General features: G+C 59.0%; 1 protein-coding gene across 5 annotated transcripts in view; it reads right to left on the reverse strand.

Moving 5' to 3' along the window:
* Positions 1–2,081: 2,081 nt before the first annotated feature.
* Positions 2,082–13,744, reverse strand: part of SRC (SRC proto-oncogene, non-receptor tyrosine kinase) — a 31,250-nt gene continuing 19,587 nt past the window's right edge. For 3 of the 5 annotated variants that reach the window (XM_052789293.1, XM_052789275.1, XM_052789283.1), the window contains 9 exons: positions 10,252–10,350; positions 9,399–9,502; positions 7,672–7,821; positions 7,238–7,393; positions 6,897–7,076; positions 6,740–6,816; positions 6,203–6,356; positions 5,855–5,986; positions 2,082–5,392 (listed from right to left, as the gene is read on the reverse strand). In XM_052789293.1, the coding sequence (XP_052645253.1) occupies positions 5,184–5,392; positions 5,855–5,986; positions 6,203–6,356; positions 6,740–6,816; positions 6,897–7,076; positions 7,238–7,393; positions 7,672–7,821; positions 9,399–9,502; positions 10,252–10,350 (1,261 nt within the window). In that variant the 3' untranslated portion in view covers positions 2,082–5,183. Of the gene's footprint in view, positions 5,393–5,854; positions 5,987–6,202; positions 6,357–6,739; positions 6,817–6,896; positions 7,077–7,237; positions 7,394–7,671; positions 7,931–9,398; positions 9,503–10,251; positions 10,351–13,744 lie in introns of all 5 variants that reach the window. The other 2 variants (XM_052789314.1, XM_052789303.1) reach the window with 1 other exon arrangement.

A 13,744-nucleotide genomic window follows, 5' to 3' on the forward strand; every position in this document is an offset into this window, starting at 1 on the left:
CAGCGAGACCCACACGCCTGGCACTGGGGCACAGCCCTGCCGTGAGCCAGCCCTTTAACATACACCCTGCTCCTGCCCCAAGAGCCCTCCTGCTGCATCTGGGCTATGGGAGAGACCCCAGACCCGCAGCACAGCCCAGGATTTGCTCCGGGGGATCCTCAGCACCCGGAGCAGTTCAGGGCTGCCCCCCACATGCTCGCAAGTGTTTTCCCCCTTTATCCTCTGGGAGCCTGCATCAAGAGCCAGGACTTGATGTGCTTTGGGGTTGCTACCACTGAGCTTTGGGGACAGTGAAGGGGATGTTCAGGCCAAACAACTCATCCTTGCTGTTTTAGAAACCCATTACCAACACAAACTGCCCAGCACAGGACTCCCACCTCCTCACCAGAGCTGCTGTGGGGGCAGCCACAGCCCCCACCCTAACACCCAAATCCTCTCTTGGGCTTACAGGACAAAACATGAGTGTGAAGCAAACAGCAAGATTAAGTCCAGTAAAGGAGGCATGTGGTGTAATCCCCAGGCACATCTGCCTGGCTCAGGCTGGGGACGCCTGGCTGGCAGGGGCTCCCGCTGGTCTGAGTGGACTGAGGGGAGTGACTCCGCGGCAAAACAGGCACCGAGCACAGCCAGGGAGGGCTGCGGGTACTGCCAAGTCCCCCAACCATCTTTTTAAGATGCCTCAGCTGCCTCCAAAGCTGACGACCATACACAGAGTGAAGGGGACAGGCAGAGGAGGAAGCAAGCAGTGCCATAGGCAGGGCTTGGAAGTACTGAATCCAGCCCCCTCATCCCCTGGGCACAACCCACTGCAGACACCCTCGCTGCCCCAGGGCTCAGGCTGGAGCACAGCACCTCTTTCTCTGTATGCCATCCCCTTGGCCACCCTGCTCCGGAGTAGCGATGCCAAAGGGGCAAAGCTGAGGGCTGGAAGAGCCCTGGCCCCAGATCCCCCCACCCAGGGACGACCCCACTGACCTACCCCCAACCCACACATTGCACACAGACCAAGGGACTTGCCGAGAGATAATCCCTCAATCACTTAATTGCTTTAAAGAGAAGCAAAACATAAAGCATTAAACATTTAAGGTGGTAAGACTGAGTCACTTGCCACCCTGAGGAGGAAGGAGCAGCCAGACCTGGGGGGCTCGGGAGCACTAAAGCCACCCCAGACCATGGCGGTGGTAAAGGACCAGCAGCAGCAGCCACCCTACTTTTGGAGGGCCTACTCCCCCCAGTGCTGTGCTATATATCAATTACTTAATCACCGAGCGAGGGAACCCAATCAGCACCCACTAATTATCCCAACAAAGCAGGCCTGCTTCTTGTCAGCTTGCTGATGAAGCAGATTCTGCTGAAGGGAGGGCTGCCCCCATCCTGTCCCCCCCAGCCCAGCCCATGGGGGTTGGCAGTCAGGTCTCCTGCCTGCTGGGCTCGGGGCAGCTCTGCTGGCCCTGGCTTTGGCAAGATCGACGTGCACGAGGGTCACTGTGTCGCTTGCAGCCCCGTGGGGGCTAGCGCTCCCTGTGTGTGGGCAGAGACCCTGGTGTCCTCACATGCAGAGGCTGGGAAGCAGTGACGGATGCAGCGGAGGAGCCCGTGGGGTCCCTCGTGGCTAACACCGCGTGCTGGTGGCATGTGTCACAGCCCTCTGCTCGGCATCAGCGGCGGCAGCTGGGATCCCACCAGCAATGCAGGCTGCATCCCAGCTCAGCTCAGAGCACGCTGGCCTGATTCTGCACCCACCATGGCAGTGCTTCCCCACCAGAGCGGTCTGGGCATGGGGAGCTTGCCTGCCACCGCCCGCCGGCTGTCCCTGGCCCTCGGAGCAGGAGGGACATGATGGATGAGGCTCCTCTTGCAGGAGCAGGCGCTGGGGCTGTGCTGGACCACGAGCCCACATGGGGACACAGGAATAGCTTCAGCAGCACAGAAGTGGCACAAGATCCCAGAAGCATCGGCCAGAAAAAAGCGTCTGAAGCACCTGGAGCCACGCATGGGCATTGCACATGCTCCAGGAACCACCAACTCCTGTAACAGGGATGCAAAGGAGTCCTCCCATACATGAGCTACGCTTTTTTTTTTTGTGAGGTCTGTTTGTATTTAATTATCAAATTGCAAAGTATTTACATCAACATTAGAGTTTCAAAGCATCTCCACCCCCCACCACCCACAAAGCTGGACCTTTTCAGGTTTTTTTTCCAAAGTTTTATTATTATCCAAAAAAAAAAAAAAAAAAGCTAAATATTTTACTTCAACACTGAAAAAGGCAGGTGGGGGGAGAGGGGAGCTGGAGAGAGAGACACACAGATCCACATGTTCTCTGCATAGTTGGTTGGAGATCTTACAAAACACTGTTTAAAAAAATGATAACAGCAGAGGAGCATAACTTGTAGGGCATTATTGACCTTGGGAAGCCAAAGAGCATCCTTAGGTGGGGCTTCCCTTCTAGAGTTTATTGGCTTAAAAAATAAAGTGGCAGACAACAGTGGTGATGGACGAGAGGCTCTCGATCTGCAGGGCCTCTGGGTCGTGCCGGCTGCAATGGCGAGTCTGGAGATGCTGAGTCCAACCAAAACTGCTGCACAGGAACATGGATGGACACACGGACATGCAGACACACAGCCCCAGCCCCATGCAGGAGGGCTCCTCCGGGATTGCTCTACTGTCTTCTGCCCTGAAATGTCCCCAGCACATCTCCTTCGTCAGAGCTTGCCAAAAGCCATGGGGAATTAAGCCAGCCCGGGGCATTCCTTGCGCCAAGGCTGCGTTCCCGCTCTGCCGCTTGCCAGAAAGAGCCAGAAAATGAAAGCGCTGGGTTAAGCCCGTTCCCATCCCGCTGCGCTCGCTCAAGACCCTCTACGTGCTGCAGACAACCGAAGGCCAAACCTTAACATGTGCGCTTGCCTTCTCTCTCCCCAGCTTTCAGATCAAATCTGGCTTCCGCACATTACAGTTTTAAGAGGTTTCTCCTGGGGATGGGGATTTTGTATAATTTAGGCAGAGCTATGGCACAGGCCACCCCTCAGACCGGCTGCTGCAGGATGGGGCTTCTCTGGCAGCGCCAACAGGGATGCAGCAGCCACCCGTCCCAGGGATGCAAACATAGAAAGACCTAGAACATTTTGCTTTGGAGGGTCCCTGCCCAAACACAGAAATGCAGGCACAGCAAATCTGCTAGGAAGGGGGATCAAAGGCTCCAAGTCCCAAAAAGATTTTAAAAAAATCCATTAAACCAGTCACTGTTCTCCAAGCCAGCAGGATCTCTCCGTACTGAAGAGCCGATTTTGAAGGTTTTCACGCTGATTTTGAAGGTTTTACTCATTAAAAAGGAGCCACCAACCAACCAAGCGAGCACTTGGTTCATAAATAAGCAGCCAGGGAGCTGCGAGAGGAAGCAGAAGGCAGCGGCATGCCCAGGCCCTGCTCCGGCAGAGGTTTGGGTAGGGGGTTTTGGCCACCCCCCCGCCCATGCTCAGCTCCCACCTGGCTTTCATGGGACACTGGCACCACAGCAGGGGCTGGCGAGAGGTGGTTTGGGTCTGCTGGCTGCACAGAGGCTGTGCTGGAGGGAAACCACATCCCACAAGCGCGGGGAAGCAAAGAAAGCCCACCGCCTGAGGACCAAGAGGTGGGCAAAGCTGCTGGCTCCCCTCTCCAGGTCCTTCCCACTGGTGCATGCCAGCACCCCTGCCCCACAGCACCCCCTCGAGCCCCCATCCCACCCCTCCTCCAGGAAAGCATCCAAAGAGCCTCCAGGTCTTTCTGAGTAAGGGTGCCCGGGACCCAAGAGGTGAGGGAGCAAAACCTCGCGAGCCACCACGGCGAAGGGTTTCCAGCTGGGTACAGCTGCAGGAGGCGGGGAAAACCAACACATGCAACTAAGTCAATGTTCGGGAGGGCGCGGGGACCACTCGAGGGCTATGTACAAGCAGATGCTGGGTGGGAGAGTGCAGGGGCTGGGTGCCACCCCACCGTTCAGCCCCATGGGATGTGTGCAGGGGCAAAACTGGGCATGGATAGCCACCCACTGCCAAAACAAGGCTGAGGCATTTGGGAGCAAGCAGGGGGGGAGATGAGGATGCAAATGTCTCCTCTGCAGCACAGCGCTTCCCAGGACTCTTCTCCAGGGTGGTGGCCCATGGCTGGGGATGCTCCCACTGCATGGAGACTGCAGCCCAGCAGTTGAGATGCGAGTGGTGTGGGGAAGGCAGCTAAAAACATACTGGGTGGACAAAAGCATCTGTGAAAGATTAGTATTTCCCCCAAAATACTCCCACACCCTGAACAGCCGCATGTGCCATGCACTCAAGCCCTGCGGTGGCACCGGGTTTGGTGGCAGGGGCAGCCCGGGGGAATCTGCCGGTGGGAGAGCTGGCAGCAGAGCCAGGGAAGGCTGCTGCGGGGGCTGTAGTGCACTTCCCAGGGGGCCGGCTGGAAGACCAGGAGTGCTCAGTGGGAGAAAGCACAGCCAGGGTGGCAGGGCTGGCCGCAGGCAGGGCGAGGGCTCTGCCGGCAATCCCCGGGTGCTGCTCCCAGGAGAGACAAGATGGGTCCCTTGTGTGGGGACGGATGCAGCTGGAAGACTCAAACGTGTGCCTCGGTGCTCCCATGGGATGGTGTCAGTCACTGGAGCCACAAGCAGCCACATTTCACACTCCCAGCACCTGCTAGCCTGTCTGAACCAGCCGGGGATTGTGCCTTCCCCATGGTGAAACGTCTCTGCCAGCGCACTCAGGAGAACCGGAGCCAAGGGGGGGAGGGCGAAGGGTCAGGGAAATTTGTGCTGATTTAGAAAGGGGGTGCAGGAGACTGGGGCCGTGTGTCCGACGTGAGGTGATGCTGTCCCCCAATTCCTCCGGGCTCACCCCAGAGCTGCTGGGGGGGAAAGGTCTCCTGAAAGCCAAGTCTCCCAGTGGGAGATGCTCTGCTCACCCTCCCGAGACAGCTCCGCCAGCGCCCGCAGGCTCCCCTTGCCAGCGGGACGGCGCCGCTTCGTTAAACATGGGCCAGAAGTCTTAATGAGTGATGAGGGGACCCAGCACCTCCCCTGGCCGCATCCGGAGACGACGCCCCGTCCCACTCCGGGGCTGCTCCACAAAAAACGGCCCCTTGGTGGGGAGGCCAGCCCTCGGCGCCCCGCGGCGAGGACGGCAGTGTCCCTGGTGCCAGGAGGAGCTCCGGGTCTATAGGTTCTCGCCAGGCTGGTACTGGGGCTCTGTCGAGGTGAAGTAGTCCTCCAGGAAAGCCTGCAGGTACTCGAAGGTGGGTCGCTCCTCTGGGTCCTTCCGCCAGCACTGGCACATGAGGTCGTGCAGGGACTCGGGGCACTCGGGCGGGCAGGGCATGCGGTACCCCCGCTCCACCTGGTCCAGCACCTCCCGGTTCACCATCCCTGCGTGCAGCCAGAGGAGACATGGCGTTGATTAGAGCTGGGCCAGATCCTGCACCATGCCTTTTCCGGAGTGGACACCAAGGGCATTATGCTGGGACGAGCCTTATGGGCAACCCCCATGACCCAGGGAAAGAGGGACCCCCCAGCCCAACAGCACTTGTCCCTGCCAGCCCATCACCTTGCTTGGGGACTAGAGCAGGACAGGGTGGCTGTGACCCTGCATCCCGGCTGGGCTCTGCTCACCCTACCCCAGCAGGGCAGGATCCGACCTGGGCAGGGGTAGCTTATCCCCAAGCCCACCCTCCCTGCCCAAATTGCAGGAGAAACTTTGCGTCAATTTGCTCCTCTGCAAAGATGGCTCTGGGGGCCATGGAGTGCCAGGGGCAAGCGCTGGGCACAGGCAGCCAGCGTTGTCGCACTGCAATGGGGACGGGGCTTCTGCTGGCGGGTGCCATCCCTCACCTGGGTACGGCACTCTGCCCTTGGTGGTCAGCTCGGTCAAGAGGATGCCAAAGGACCAGACGTCTGACTTGATGGTAAACCTGCCGTACAGAGCAGCTTCAGGGGCCGTCCACTTGATGGGGAACTTTGCACCTGGATGGAAAGGCAGGATGAGAGGCTGATCCCGGCCTTGTGCTACCCAGGGGGTGCATGGGGCTGTGAGTGCCTCCGGGGACCCCATGCAACCAGGGCCACGGGCCGGCTCCAGATGCAATGCACGCCCCTGGGGACCAGGGACCAGTGGCCAGTGCTCCAGTGCCGCCTGCCTGGGCACGGTGCCGGCAGCCCTGGGAAGTGCCGGGCACGCACCTTGCCGAGCGGTGTACTCGTTGTCCTCGATGAGGCGCGCCAAGCCAAAGTCGGCCACTTTGCACACCAGGTTCTCTCCCACGAGGATGTTGGCTGCCCGGAGGTCTCGGTGGACGTAGTTCATCCTCTCCACGTAGGCCATGCCGGATGCGATCTGTGGGGACCAGCACATGGGGCACCGAGGCTGGCGGGGTGACACCAGGGTCCCCGGGGAGTGCCTGGCACTGCCGAGGGGAACAGGTCTGCAGCAGGATCCTACCCAGAGTGCGGGAACAGCTGGTTGCTCAAGAAAACCCACAGAGATGCAGGTTTGCTGGCCAGAGAGAGCCAGCAGCAATGGGAACGGGCAAAATGACGGTCCCTGACTGCAACCCAGCTCTGGAAAGCGCACCCAGAGGGGATGGTGGCACCCACTCGAGTGAGGCTGCAGAGCACCCCAGCACCCGACAGGCGACAGCCACAACAGCCCAGCAAGATGCTCAGACAGCCAGTGCCCTCGGAAGGGGACGTGGGAGGCCCCGGGATACACAAACCCACCTGAGCCGCCATATCCACGAGCTGGGGCAGCCGCAGGTACTTGCCCATCTCACCCTTCAGGAAGTCCAGGAGGCTCCCTGCGAGGAAGACCGTGGTCACAGCAATCCGGAGGAGCAGAGCCCCTTGGCCAGCCCCCCGGCATTCCTCTCACGCTTACCCTTGCTCATGTACTCAGTGACAATGTAAATGGGCTCCTCCGAAACCACCGCATAGAGCTGAACCAGCTTCTCGTGCCGGAGCTTCTTCATGACCTGGGCTTCCTGCAGGAAGGCCTCCGGGGACATGGTGCCAGGCTTCAGCGTCTTGATCGCCACCCGGGTGGTGCCGTTCCAGGTCCCTGTGGCACAGGACACGCTGCTCAGGACACATTTACGGGGCAGGGGCCTGAGTCCCTCACCTGCTCCCCCACCCCAATGCAGGCTCTGGGCACCTGCAGACAGCTGGGGAGAGGAGGCAGGTGGTGACACGGGGGGACAGCGGGGTGGGAATGGTCCTTACCCATCCACACCTCTCCGAAGCAGCCCTGTCCCAGCTTGACCTCCAGCCGCAGCGATTCCCGGGGGATTTCCCAGGCATCTTTGGCGAGGCCTTGGGTCTGGGGCTTGGACGTGGGGCAGACATTGGTGAGACGGTGGCACAAGCCGTCAGCGTGTTCTAGCACAGGAGGGGACAACACCAGGGTGACACTTGGCCTTTTAGGCATGTGATGTCTTTACCCTGCATCTTCCCTGCAAAACACCTCGGGGACCCATACCCAGACCCTCACCCTCTTCCCCAAAACCCAAGCAGCTTTTCACCAGGGTTCCCCCCCAACTGGTTTGGGGTCCCCCAGCCCGGCACTGGCTTCCCAGCAGCCCCTGTCCTGCAGCGAGGGCAGACACAGCACCCAGGGTGTCACCCAGACCCCAAGGGGACCCCAAGTAGCTACTCACTGGAGTAATAGGCCACCAGCTGCTGCAGGCTGTTGAACTGGGTGCGGGAGGTGATGTAGAAGCCGCCACTGTCCAGCTTGCGGATCTTGTAGTGCTTCACGTTGAGCCCCTTGGCGTTGTCAAAGTCAGAGACAGAGAGGCAGTAGGCACCTGCGGGCAGGACCGAGGGGCTGGGGGGGAGATGCGCCGCAGACGGGTGCTCCCCATGGGGTTCCGCCGAGGGGTGGGTGTGGGGGAGCAGGATTGGGCATGGAGGCTGCTGCTTTCACCCAAAAGCAGAGGAGGCGAAAGGAGGCGGCTGTCAGGTCTGTCATCTGGGCATGGGTGATCCCTGCTGCTCCTCCAGCCCTGGCAGCCGAGAGCCGGCTCAGCATCCCCACGGGATGTGCTAACAAGGGGCACCACCCCCTCCAGCCCCCCCCAGCCCCGCCAGGTCCTTCTCTCCAGCAACACGCAGCATGCAGCACTGCTGCCGCTTCCTCTGCAACAAATGCCGCTTTTGGCCAGGGGACACAGCAGCCACCATGGCTCAGAGGAGCTGACACCATGGGGATGGACCGTGCCCCCCAGGCTGGCACCGAGGAAAAGACCCCATTGGGTTTGGGAGGGCCCAGTGGGCAGGAGGGCAAGTAGCCCCCCGGGGTGCAGGGATGAACCTGGCTCTGGCAGCAAAGGGGGGATGCTGAAGCAGGGGAGAGGACTGGACAGGAGGCAGGCTGGGGAGAGCTGCTGACCCACAACCCCAACACCTCGGCATCTCAGAGGGGAGCCAAGGGGCTGGTGGGCCCAATTCCCTCCTCCACAAATCCCACTGTGGGCATCGCTTTGGGCGCCTGTCTCTGCTCCGCCCACGCGAGAGCAACACTGTGCTGCTGGAGCCACAAATAACAGAAAGGAAGATTTATGCTGCTGCTTGAATGAGCTGTTTCCACCAGAATAAAATAAATAGTGGCAAGTTCAAGGCATCAAAACAGAAAGCAACATCAAGGAGCTTTTCCCAAAGGTGCATTTGGTGCCAAACTAAACAACGTTTCCAGGTAAGAAACAGCATCCTCAGGCAGCTGAACTTCGAAGATCACAACTTGTGCTTTCAGGAGGCACAAAACAAGTATAAAGAGTTGTTAGACTTGAAAGAAGGACCTAAAAATTCATCACTGCCTCTGCCTGGTTGCCCAGGAAGCACATATTCAAGATTTTGCCGCTATATAGGGACCAGGAAAAACCAAAAATCATCTAATTGGGCAGTAAAAAAACCCCAGAAAAATAGAGCATCCTGCCTGGTGGTCCTGCCGGAGCTGGTGAGGCAACCAGCTCCTACCCTGCCATGAGCTGAATCATCTCTTCGAAGGGCAACCGCTGGGCAGGCAGCAGTGGGAGAGAAGTGTCCATGTCCCTCCAGCCCTGCAGGCTCGATGGTGTAACAGCACATTCAGCATAGAAATGTCACCAGTGATTTAACGGGTGCGTCAGCACCTGCTCCCTGGGGACCCGCACCAGCAGGGGAGACCCCAGGATGCTGCCCGTGCTGAGGGGCATCGCTCAGCGACCCCGAACATTGGCTCCTGTCTACAAGGTACAACTCTTTTCTCCTTCTCCCTCCCCGTGAGCCTCAGCTGGGGGAACCGGGACCACAGAGAGTGACTGAGGGGACTGGGGTCCTCCCGTGGATGCCTCCCTGCCCCCCAGAGAGGCGCTCCCCCAGGCTGCCCCCCCCCAGCCCCACTCACCTTTCGTGGTCTCACTCTCCCGGACCAGGAAGGTCCCTCGGGGGTTTTCGGGGTTGAGCAGCAGCCGCTCGGACTCCCGGCGAGTGATCTTCCCAAAATACCACCTGCAAGAGCAAGGCAGTGGCTCAGTACCCAGCATTCGCCCGCCCCCTCCATCGCCTGTCCAAGCAGCAGGCTCAGTCCTGGCCCCCCCCGCTGTGGACTTCAGAGACCACGGGCTGCGTCTCTGGGCTGGGGCACCTCGGGGTGCACCGTGCCCGTGTGCAGCCCAGGCTGGGCATCACCTGAGGAGCAACCTGCACCACGGACCATGAAACGCCTTCACTCCAAAAGCCTCCCCAAATGAGTGGCCCCGGGGACCCCCAAAGCCCCCTAAGCTCTTACTGGGGAGGATGCCGTGCCACTGGCTGGGGACGGGCTGCAGGGACGTAGCTGGCACCTCCTGCTCTTGGACTTATGGCCAGCTTTGCCCCTGCCTGTTCTCCCCGTGTGATGGTCACCTCTGCACTCAGCCTGATCGGCACAGGCAGAGCCGGCAGCATCCTCACGCACGGATGCGTGTCCGTGCAGAAAAGTAAAAACCAGACCAAAAGCATCAGGTCCACCACTGTCCCTGCTATGCCACCGCTCATCCCTCCACCGTGCAAGCACACCGCACCTCTGCACTTGATGGGCCTTAAAGAAAGGCTGGAAAACATTTAAGGGGTTTGCAAATTCAAAGGGGAAAAATAACAAAAAGGAAAAACCCGGAGGCCTTGCAGGCTTTGCCCAGGAGAGGGGCAGGGGGAGGAAGGAGCGCTCAGGGTGCATTTGCTATCGCTCGTCTTTAAACTGTCTCAAAGATGGCAATTACTCTTCAGCCTGGATGGAGTCTGAGGGCGCGACATAGTTACTGGGGATGTAGCCCGTCTGTCCTGTAGTGAGGGAATGAGCCAGCCACCAGTCACCTTCCCTGCAAGAGAACCAAAACACACTCAGTGTGAAGCCAGGAGCCCCCCGGCCGGCCCCTCTCCTGCCCACAGGTGCCGGGGCCGGGGGGGGGCAAGGAAGTGCAGAGCCCTGCCGGGAAGGAGTGCAGCCCCCGCAGCCCCCAGCCCTGCAGCCAGACCCCAGCCAGGAGGGCTCCTGCTGCCAGCCCCTGCCCGTGGCTCCTTTTGGGCAAACTCTTGGTATTGGGGCCACCCATCCGCATACAGGATGCTTTAAACTTAAATCGGGCAGGGCAGCCAGCGAGCCAAAATACCATTGGAGCCACCTGAATGCGAATGGGGTCTGGCTGGAGGTTGAGAGGCATTGGGGATCCAAGGCAGCAGGGCAGTGGGAAGCGACAGGCGAGGGGGAGGGAGGGGAAATGGGAAAAAGCGACAGATTTATGGCAGTGATTAAAAAAAGCACCAGGAAAACCCAAGAGAGTTTGTTAAACACAGGCTGCAGAAAAGCAACGGAACAGAGTGGAGGTTTGGGCGGGGGGGGTGAGTCCTGCCCCGCAGTGATGCCCAGCCTGGATGCAGTGGTCTCCATCCAGCTCGGGTGCCCCGCTTGCAGCCACAGGACTGGCACCCTGTACAGCTGCAGCCCCTGACCACAAGCTTCCCCGCAGCCCCAGCAAGAGCTGTGCCTGCACAACCACGAATGCAGCTCGCACAGAGCCACACACCCCCACGGTGCTGGCCCCATCGCCCCGAGCACGGCTCTGCCCTGCGGGAGCCCCCACGCTGTCCCCAAAAACCCAGGGCTGACCCGCTGCTCCTCCTGCCCCGGGCACAGTGGCCCTCAGCAGGTCCCCAGGAGCTGGCAGGGCGCAGGAGCGTTCTCACTGCTCTGCCCTCCTCCCCGCAGGCTCCTGCACGGGATGGGGCAGGAAAGGACAATAAATAGAGACGAACAACAGGACGGCGGGAGGCAGCTTCCCCTTCCCCACAGACAGCAGGGCTTCCTCCCACCACCTGCATCTTCTCACCCATCAAAGACGGAGTCACCTAATTTATCCTGACCACGAGGGAGACGAGGCTACGGGAAAACTGCAGATTCGTGGGAACAGCGCCGCAAGGATGCAAGAACTTGGCAGGATGACCTCCACAAACACTTTACAGAAAAACCTTTATAACCTCAATCACCACTAAAAGACCCATCAGACCATATCCAGACCCATCCCTGACCCCTGCAGACATATAAACCTCCATCCTTGCTCCAGACACACCAGCAGCTTGTGACTTTTGCTTGTCCCAGCTAAACCAGCGATGCTTTGAAATGGCCAGGAGAAGCCAGACGTGGCCCCTGGCTCCCCACACTGGTGCCAGCAGGGCCAGGGAAAGTGGGGACCCTTGAGGCATCTCCTCCCAACCACACAGCCAGGCTCTGCTGCCCACCTAGAGCCCACCTCCAGCCTCACAGCAGCCCTGGCCGGTATTTTAACTTCTCCTGGTCCCAGCACGTCTCATGGCAGGTAGCTTGGGCTCCCCAGCCAGAGCTGCTGCCCCAGTCACCTTTACTGAGGTGGCTCCGAAGGGGACAGGAGGCTGGCTGGGCTCCTTTCCCACGGGACCAGAGAAAACATCTGCTTGAGAAATGCCCAGCTTTTGACTTGTGGCTTTATTCCAGCTTGGGCTGCAAAGCTGCAAGCCGGGAATTCGGCAAAAACAAACTATTCCAAAAATGTCTCAGTGGGGAAAAAAATAATAATAATAATCATCATCATCAAAACAAAGCATTTCAACAATTCCCTGCACAATCTTACCCAAAATACCCCACCACATCCCCGCTGGCTGCCAGCTGGCTGGGACGAGACCTCCTCCCACTGGAAATGGTACCATGAGAGCCTTTTGGCACTGGGGTGGATGGATTTGGCCCGTCTGGGAGGCTGAGGGTCACCGCAGACAGCCTGGGCTTTGCCAGGACACAGGAGCAGGAAGGCGAAGGACATGGAGGCTTCTCCTCTCGCCCTGCGCAACCCCAGCCCTGTTAGAGCAGCCGAAACCTGCAGCCACCCTGCAAAGCCGCTGGTGGCCAGTCGTCCCCATGGCCGTGGGCTCCTGCTGTGCCTAGGACCTGCCAGCCCTTCCTGGGCTGACCCCAAGCACCCTCTTGGTGCCCCAGGGCACCGACTGTGCCCTCCCAGGGAGCCCAGAGGAAGGGGACATTGCATACCTGCCTTTTGCTGTCCCCAAAGCGTGGCAGCCTGAGCTGCTCCTGGACCGTCTGAGCATCTCTGGGCGCTCAGCGAGAAGAGAGATTTACCTGCCGAGCACTGCACAAACTGCACAGCTTTCTCCACCGCCTTTCTCCCTGTGGACATCCCACCCATGCAGCCGCAGCAGACACTGGGAAGGTCAGCAGCTAGATCCTGCACTGTCCAGCCTGATGGGCTGCATCACGGAAAAAAAGCCCTTTTGCTCCCCTGGGTGCTGCAGAGCCCATCACATCCTGACCCTTCCCTCTGACCAAGCCTTTGATAAACAGCAGCAGAGGAAAAAAAGTATGGAAACCCCAGAAGTGAAAGAAGGCATAAAGAAAAAACTCTCACATATGGGCCCAGTCTGGACCCCCAATGGGCAGAGCTCACTTTTTAACAGCCCAAACCAGAATCCAAGCCTGGGGCTAGTACGCTGCTGAGGCTGTGAAAACAAGAAGCATCAAAACCCCCAAGTTCAGGCTTTTCCTGCAGCATTGAAGCCCTGCACATCCTGGACTTCATGGATTAAATGAATCACCATTAATAAACGGTGTTGGAACAAGGAGAACAAGGATCAATTTGAAAATGCATTTGTGCAACACCGCCTGACCACTGCAGGAGAAATATCAGCCCCGTGACATTCCCTTGACTTTCCACCCTTTGACTTTGCAAAGCTGTTTTGGGTGCCCAGGTTGGAAGGCAGCAGCAGAGGGGTCAGCAGGAGCTGCAGACCCTAGGGACCCCATGGCAGCCCCATGGCTGGGGACATTGGCTCCACCAGCCAAGCTCCAGACCGTGTATGCCATGCGTCAGGACAGACCACACGTGGGTTTAATACAGGATCATGTTTAGAAGCATCTTCCAGCTGGTCATACTGCCCAGCTCTACGCAGCAAGCGATGGGTATGCTGCTATGACCAGGATGGAGGGCAAACAAGCGGGAGCCAGACCCCTAAGGAAGTGTTTGAGTCCCCTGAGCCACTCACAAAAAACAAAAATAAAATTTAAAAATGCAAAAATAAATGCAAAAAAGGCCAGGAGGGAGCAGAGAGCCAACTGAAATGGGACTGCAGAGGGGTGCCAGGCACAGACAAGGAAAGTGGGCCAGGTTCAGAGCTCCTGGGTGCAAACACAGCTCCGGATGGAGCAGTTCCCCAGCATGGAAAGGGTCTCCC

The sequence above is a fragment of the Harpia harpyja genome, chromosome 1 (genome assembly GCF_026419915.1).
Source record: "Harpia harpyja isolate bHarHar1 chromosome 1, bHarHar1 primary haplotype, whole genome shotgun sequence".
NCBI lineage: Eukaryota > Metazoa > Chordata > Aves > Accipitriformes > Accipitridae > Harpia > Harpia harpyja.